The 8,415-nt window shown below is 47.5% G+C and overlaps 1 protein-coding gene across 2 annotated transcripts in view; it reads right to left on the bottom strand.

Moving 5' to 3' along the window:
• Positions 1–1,190: 1,190 nt before the first annotated feature.
• Positions 1,191–8,415, bottom strand: part of XYLT1 (xylosyltransferase 1) — a 367,921-nt gene continuing 360,696 nt past the window's right edge. For both annotated transcript variants that reach the window (XM_031007129.3, XM_055365348.2), the window contains one exon: positions 1,191–7,855. In XM_031007129.3, the coding sequence (XP_030862989.2) occupies positions 7,533–7,855 (323 nt within the window). In that variant the 3' untranslated portion in view covers positions 1,191–7,532. The remainder of the gene's footprint in view (positions 7,856–8,415) is intronic.

Here is an 8,415-nt window from a genome sequence, read left to right as displayed (position 1 = left end):
TTTACAACCCAGGCATCTAGGCTCCCAACCCCTGGGCATAGCCCTCAGAAACCACATATATACATAATAGTGAGCCAACCTCAGGGGTGGAGGAACTGGTCTTCCCAGTGACTTATGAAAGTCTCATTGGAAGATGGGAAACTTTGGTTCTAGACTTGACCCTGATGACCGTGGGTAGCTTCAGGCAAATCCCTTCACCTGTCTGGCTCTCTACTTTACCTACTGAGTGAAGGAACCAAAATGTGGATTTTCCCAAAGAAACATTTGAATTTCCATTTCTGATTGGATTCGTTAAGGTAAGGCTAGCCTGCTGTAATTGAAAGTCTCAGGGGCATAACAAAATACATGCTTATTTCTTTTCATGTCATAGTCAATAGGGGTGACTCTGGTCAAGCAGTCTTTTATGTGGCTATGCAGGGGCTCAGTTACCTTCCAAACTGTGGCTCTGCCTTCCTTTAAGGTAGAGGCTGTGCAAAGTTTCCAAAAAGACCACCTGAATAGGCCAATTGGATGAATGTACAAAATCAAGGTGATTCAAAACATCTGAGCTGGCAAACAGGGAAAGATTGAGAGAGGAGAGACTCCAGTGGGAGGTTTTAGGGACCAGGGCTAGAGGTGCCATGTACCTATTCTACCTACATTCCATTTGCCTGAGTCAGTCACATGGCCATGGCTAAGAGCAAGGCAGTCTGGAAATGCAGTCTAGCTGTTCCATTGGCCTGGTCACATGGTCACAGCTAAGAGCAAGGCAGTCTGGGAAATGTAGTCTCTGTGGTAAAGAGGAAAGGAGAACAGGTTTGCCAACCAACCAACCAGTTGGGTATAGGAAACTGCAACTTTCCATGGCAGTCCCTTCTTGTTATTCTCTACTCAGTACGGGTTTAAAAATCATATACTTCTGCCTCAACCAGGAGGTACTTATAGGAGGTTGTTGCTATAATCCAGTTAGAAGATGACAGCAGTTTTTATGAGGGAAATGTGTCCACACACCCAGGTTTTCCCAGGATAGGCCATTTATGCCTGCAGTCTCAGCATCCCATCCACGTGGTGCTTCCTTTAACTCTCAAAAGTATTCCAGTTTGGATGATAAATTATATAGTCATCCTATCTTCACCATATAGATGACACGAGAATATGCGATTGTGTAAAGATGCACAATGTTGCTGAAAAGAAGCCACATATAGTCACTGTTCCATAAAGGCAGTATTTTTTTAATTTTAAAATTCTGCATCTGAAAACACAGTATGACAGAAAGCATCTATATACACCTGCAGTGTTTTTGGTATGATACAGTATTTAATATATCCACTGTTTTCTGCAAAAAATGTTGCTTTGTCAGACAGAAACAAACTCCCCTAGACAAAAAAATACAGCTAAGGCACAATTTCGTTGTTGTTGTTGTTGTTCTGCAAAATAAAAAGACAGAAAAGGTGCAAGAAACGGCAGGTAATGCAGTCATTTCTGAGAATCACATTCTACCTCAAGGAAAAGCATTCAGATGATTGGAACTTTGATTACTGGTCAATTTCAGATAGTTCAATATCTCTTAAAATACTCCTTTAAATAAATAGCAAAATATCTACATATTTCAGCGTGTGCCATTTGAATTCTTTTTTAAAACTTTATTTACAGATTCTTTTTAAAATCAACACATTACAAAATATTTCTGTACAGTTTTATGCATATTATGATCTATAACAAAATAGTTATTTTTAAAAACTATATCACCACATGTCTTTGAAAACAATGAAGGGGACGGTAATAACTTAGAGTGAGGCCTCTAAAACAAATACCCAAACAAATGCTATTGACAACATAATATTTAAAAAAAAAAAAAAGGCGAAAGGACTACAAAGACAATTGCGCACAATTCCAGTGAATTTCCTATGAAAACCCTGGGGTTGTCTTTGGCCTCCATCAGCACTGGAGCAATGGAAGGGTAAAGAATAGAGTCTGAAAGTAGGGAAAGGGTGATCCCTTTGAGAACACTACCCATCTGCTGGGAATATTTAGTGCTATCACTTTCCAGGCAGGAAGGACGAAGAGATAAATGGAGAACGTCTCCTGATTTACCCTTGAATGAAGTACATATAAAGTCACCCAGTCTTGGGGGCAGGGGAGGTTTGCAAAGCCTTTTCAAGCACTCTGCCGATAATTAAGCCAGCCCATTACAGCAGCAATATGCTCTGAGAGGGTGCTTCAGGAGTTGGCTGAGCTTTAGATGAGCACCCAAGCCTTCATTTTGCCCACAGGAAAAATATAACATTTTTCTTAAAGAAGACATTTGTAAGCAATTTCTATAGCATCTGAAAACTACAGATTGGCAGCCCCTTCCTTAGGAGGCTGCCACAGAAGCTTCACGATGCTGTCTTCTCTGATGTTGGTGGAGATGGGAGGGAAAGGATGGATGGTCAGCTTCCCAAAAATAATGTTAAGGCCACATTTCAAAAAGGAGAAACCTAAGGCTTTTTTTTGTTTTGTTTTGTTTTGAAGGAGGGATGGGAGAAGCAAGTTGGAGGAACATGAGGGATGGAGTAGATGACGTTAGGGAGGGGGATGACAAGGTGCAGAACCTGCTTTCTGGTGGTATCTGTAGGCAGAGGCAGTTGGAATATTCCCAGCCAAGTGGAGAGGGAAGAGAGGCCACTTTCTCCCTGCATAAGCCTGGCAAGACCAGAGCCAAAGACAACGTGAGGGGTAGACACAGGTGGCGCAAGAAAGCCCTCCTCCATCTTAAGAGGGTCCTATACAGTATCTTGTTTGCAAGGTAAACACAAAACAAAACAAAACAAAAAAACTTCTAAGAGAGCCAGAGAGGAAGAGAGAGAGGAGAAAGAGAATTTGCATAGATCATACATTCAGCTCAAGCAGATTTGGACAACTTTGTTCCCCCCTCCCAGGTAAACTTCTCAGCAGACACAATGAGGTAGCGCCTGTGGTAGACCCATGGGCAAAGTAAGGTAACTGAGGCAGAAGCAAACAGGACATCCCGTGAGCCAGCACAGCTCTATGTGGTTTCCAAAGAGGCTTCCAGGGATGGGACAAGATGGCTGTGTTAACACTTGGGATTTGGAGAGAGCCTGGCTGTTTCACACCCTACCTCCTCCTCCTCCTCCTAGACTGTCTTTGCCATTTCGGCCTGGTTTGATGGAGTCCCACAAGCTGTAGCCCCAGGCAGATGTGGACCTCTGCATATCTAAGGGGCAGCAGTCCAGATCTCCAGATTCTGTTCTTTCTTCCCTTCAGCACAATCTTGGGACCAGGAGAGCTGAATGATCCATCCCCCCTCTGTGGAATGGTCTCTTGAGGAGTGAAATGACTTAGCAAGAGATCCCCATTCAGAGTTCAACATGGGCTGTTATTTTTGCCCTGACCTGATGCTGGCTTTTTTCCTCTTCTACCAGGGCAATGCATAATCTCACTTTAAACCACCTCTCCAGAGAGCAGAGGTTGCTGGCAGTGTACACGTGGAACAGTGGAATTTTTCTTTGCCCACTATCTGTTAAAAAAAACAAAAAAACAAAAAAAAAAACCCGACGTTGAAAAATCAGATTTTTTCCATTAAATCTGGATTTCCGGCTTCCCTTCCAAATTGGAAGATTCCACTACACTGTGCTTACATTTTTACAAACAATGACAGGTTGGGGCTGAGTAGCAGCTGCTCATTCTGGGTAGGTCACGTGCATGCCAGTAAGACCACAGTCCCCATCCTTGCCCCCACCATGCCCTTTTGCCTCACACCAACCATTTCACGCCATCTATGCTAGTATCCTGGGCCCCATAAACATTTGTAACCCCTACCACAGTGTGTGGCTTTGATCCTGCAGGTCTAGCTTGCTGTCTTTAAAGTGGAATGTGTTAACAGCTGTTTCTAGAATGTACACCTCTCCACCCCTAGATGTACCCCTCCACCTGAATGTACACCTCTCCACCCCTCGATACTGCTGGGAAGCTGGTGCTCCAAATCCTCAGTGAACTTGGTTGTGAAAGGACTCTTTATTCACACCCCACTGCCGGTAGCTACTGCCCTGCTCTCTGCATCTTTTTGGCAGAAAGCTTAAGGTTCTAGCCAGTGTCTTCTGTGTTATCTGCAAACTAGAGAACCAGAGGGAAACATGGTCTTCAGACACCCAACTTGTGCCCAGAGTAGAAGCAATTGCAGTGAGTGAGAGATGGGGGCGGGTCCTGTGGTTCTGCTCATCCTCTCTAAACTCCATTTGCATTTTAGAAGTTAAACCCACAGTGAGAAATGAAGCCAGAAGGACTCATGATCTCACCAGGAAAGCCTTTTTTCCCCCTGCAAAGGGAGAAAGCAGTGTGCTTCTCACAACACGGGGACCTTGGGAATTGCTCACTGCCTCCTTGGAGACACACTGCTTTACGCGTGGACCGGGAAGTGAAGTGGGATGTGGGAAGGCTGGCTGTCTCCTGAGCTCAATTTCTGCCTGAATGTCACTCGGTGGGTGGGAAACTATACGGAGTGCCGCAGCCTAAAGAATGCTTCCTTCTCCACAAACCAATACCCCAAGGCCCACCTTTCAGCCTTCCTGAGTTTCCAGGGACCTCGTCACTGGCTCAGCTCACAGTTGCAGGCTGTAATAGGTTTCCAGAGACCACAGCCCTATGCTTTTGAAATCTTCCACAGCCCAAGCTCCAGGCTGTCTGACCAACGGCCTCCAACAAATAAATAAATCATTCTCAGGCAGGTTAAAAAAAATTATTTTCCCTGGGAAAACATCCTCTTTTCTCAAATCATGCTGGGCTTTGTTTGGGATTTTCCTTAAAAAAAAAACAAAAACCACAAAAACACAACAAATGTAATATCTGCAACCTTATTCTCTGGTCTATTAATAACATCAGAGAAGGGAGAGGAATACCCTGTGTGACTTCTCAGCTCCCCGAATTAGTTGTGGTGAGGAAGAAATGAAGCCATGGGAAAAAGGGAAGGGTCCCCAGAGTCAGCCAGCTCTGCCATTTCTCCACTTGTTCCAGGATAAAAACAAAAAAAGGCAGACATGTTAGTGGGTGCAGGAGGGGCCCCATCTTGAAGTCTGCAGGTTCACATTATGCACGGGACTTGCCACTGCTGAGTCCCCAAAGCCACTGCAAATAACGCTGCAAACACAAAGCACTGGTGGCCCAGCAAGGAGGGTGAAAGGGAAGCTCCCGAAGTGGCTTCGGCAGCCCCAGGGAAACCCTGGCCAGAGGCAGAGGCCGGGGGCAGAAAGAGGATGTGGCACCCAGCGCGTGGCCACCATAGAGTCTGTAAAAGAGATCATAGGGGCTTTCTGAGAAAAGTACCCTGAGATCCCTAGAATCGCTGTTAAGAATGGCTATCTCCTGGACTCTGCTGCCTGGATCTGACGACCCTCTTCCTAAGATGGATCTCTCTCAAAGGAGCCTGTTTCCCTCTGTTAAGGTCGCATGGATGCCCATAATTAGATGGGTCATGGGAAGGCAACCACGGAGCAAGCAGGGATGGCCCAAACTCTCTGCAGCTAGCACATTCCCCATCCACCCTCCACGTTTTCTGCCTGTCACCTCCTTGTGCCTGTGACAGGGGGTGAGTAGGGGAGGATGGGAGGCTCAGGAATTCCAATAATCTTGGAATCCGAGGGAGAGTGAGGCTGACACTCTGCATAAGTAAAAAACGAGGCTCCAACGGTCCCCAAGGCACCCCACTCAAAGCCAGTGGAAGATGCGGGTTGGAGCTTTCTTTGCATGGTGTTCAATGCCCCTGCTTTACTCTGAGGATGAGGAGGATGGGGGGGGGGGGTAGACGCAGAGAAAGAGAAACCGAGAGAGAGAGAGAGACACCAGGGGGTGGGAAAAGATGGGAAAAGGGGTCTTTTGTGAATAAAGGCAGCTTCAGTTAGTAAGGTAACATAATTGACAAGCTGCAAAAACAGCACCTACTAATTAGTCATCGACTGAAACATATAAATAATAAATATCTAAAGTGTCCCTTCTCTACGTCCTCCATTGCCAACAGGACATCCTGCCTTGCAAGGCTTGGGATGGGGCAACACATCTGGCTAGGATTAGGACAAGTCACACAAAGCAAAGGGCAGCCCCTTCAAACCCACGCTGGAGAGAAGTGTCAGGACTGGCTCTCCATGGGAAGGGCAGATGGCTACCAGGGGTGAGACCTTTTTCCAAGGGAATCCCATCATTCAGGGGGGTTGGGATTACAGGAGCGAGGGAGGCCTCCTGCGAACAGCTCTCCTGGTGAACAGGGATGACACTCCAGGGGGCTCGTGGCAAGGAAACCTTTTGGGTTTCTGGTAACTCAAACACTTAAATCATACTGTTTTTTGTTGTTTAAATAACCTTCCCACTTTTATGTTGCATGTCCCATTGAGCCTGTGGCCGAATGGCATGAAATTAAAAACCAAATCTGAAATGCTATTTCCTGGACGGGAAAAGTCTGGTTCATGTGGTTTGGTCACTCCCAACAGCACCGGTGTGCAATTGACAAAGGTTTTGTGTGTCTGACCTCAGAACGGAAGGGCTCTGGCAGGGGATGGGTGCTGCTGTGCTGTCTAGCTCAGGAGTTTTGCTCCAAGCATTGCTTTGTGAGTTTCACCGCGTTGCCTTGTGAGTTTCATGGTCATGGCTGTCAAAGTTCCCATTTTCAAGGATCAAAGAAGGTCATGGTCTTGAGTCTGGTGCTCACAAACATCATCCTATTTCTGCTACTTTGTGTGGCAGCCTTGAGGGAAGGAGGCCCAGACCCCTGGACAGGTGGCAGTTGCACTTGTGGCTGGAGCTTGGCCATGCCACATCAAAAGGCTTTCCCACTTACCTAGTTACTAAGGAGAATAGTTCAACCCAAGGAGGGCTGCTGAGAGGCTCAGAGCTCTCCTAAGGCTGCAGCCTCCATGGGAAAGGGCCCACGACCATGACTTTCAAGGCTGGCACCAGAGTCCCCCAGCCAAGAGGAGCAGAAAAATGAACCAAAGGGCGGGGCTGGAGTTTGAACCCATGGTTGGTCTGGGCAGTGCTTGTCAAACTGGCATTTGCAGAGCCCTTGGGTTCTGAAGAGGTACCGTAGGAGATACCCTGGGCAAGGGGACCGCCCGGAGGGCTGAGCTTGGGGAGGGAACCTCACACTTGTCAGCTTCAACCAGAGCAGCTTCGATTTCGTCTGCACCCTGAACCTCCACTTATGACTGTGCTCCGTAAACGAAGTTCTGCTGATCGAAATAAAAGTCTGAAAATCACACGTCTGGGGTCAGGGGTGGGTCACTGGAAGGGGAAGACAAGGAACCTGTAGGACTTGAGGATCAACCAGAAGAGGTGAGACCGTCACAGTGCAGGGACTGAGCCATCCCACCCGCAGCTTGCCAAAGGCAGGTTGTTGGCTGATCCTGCTTTGACCTGCTGACCTTCCCTTTCCATCATTCTATGGCCAGGAGAGACCCATTCACAGAGGGCCTCCCCCAGGGTGGGAGGCCGGGGTTCAGGCCCCACAACCCCTCTGGCTGCTTTCCCGTTGAGATCCTGCTGTGGCCCACTCCTCGTGCCCAGTGCTACCTGAGCCGGCCATCAGGTTTGACTGCCCCCAGCTCCGACTTGGGGTCAGGGCTGAAGGAGCTCCAGGCCGTCTGGCTGCAGGTCTGCATGACCGGGCAGGCTGTGGGGCCCGTGGCACAGATGTCCATGGCAGTCCACATCCCACCCACCAACAAGTCCAGCCATCCCTCCAGCCCTGTGCCCGTGGAGGCTGCGTTCCTCCGTGCCTGTTCCACCTGGGCGGGGCTGATGGGCAGGCTGAGGACGGGGTTCAGGCTCTGGAAGCTCTGCTCCATGTAGGCATTGCGGAGGGGCCCATTGTGCAGCTTCAATGCCTCCTCTGAAAGCCAAAGGGAACAATTTCAGGATTAGAAGAGCCACCAATAGGATGCCTATTCATACTTACCCTGTGCCTGGTGCTGCACTGGGCGCCATGCATCGCCTCATTTAATTCACATGACAATCTCATGAGGAAGTTCTTTTAGCAGTTCCATTTCACAGCTGAGAAAACTGAGCCCGTAAGGACAGAGCCCACTTTGTACAGGGCATGGTGCATGCCTTTATTCATTGAACACATGTTTATAGAGCATCTTTGATAGTGCAGACACTGATTCAGCCAATATATATTTTTAAGCACCTACATTGTGCCAGGCATTCAGTCAACACATATTTACTAAACACCCATGATCTGCAAGGCACTGTCTCATTTGATAAAGACATATTAAGTACCTATTAGGTACCAGGATCTATTCTAGGTGGTGGAGCAAACCAGATAGTAAGGTTAAGATCCAGCGGAGGGAGAACAACAACAAAGAAATAAGTAGATAAATAAGGTTATTTCAGGCAGTGATAAGTGTCATGAAGGCAAAAAAACAGGGTATTGAGACAAGAGGGTTGGCA

This window comes from Gorilla gorilla, chromosome 18, assembly GCF_029281585.2.
Source record: "Gorilla gorilla gorilla isolate KB3781 chromosome 18, NHGRI_mGorGor1-v2.1_pri, whole genome shotgun sequence".
NCBI lineage: Eukaryota > Metazoa > Chordata > Mammalia > Primates > Hominidae > Gorilla > Gorilla gorilla.
Note: the sequence above shows the minus strand (reverse complement) of the source record. Positions and strands in the feature narration are given on the sequence as shown.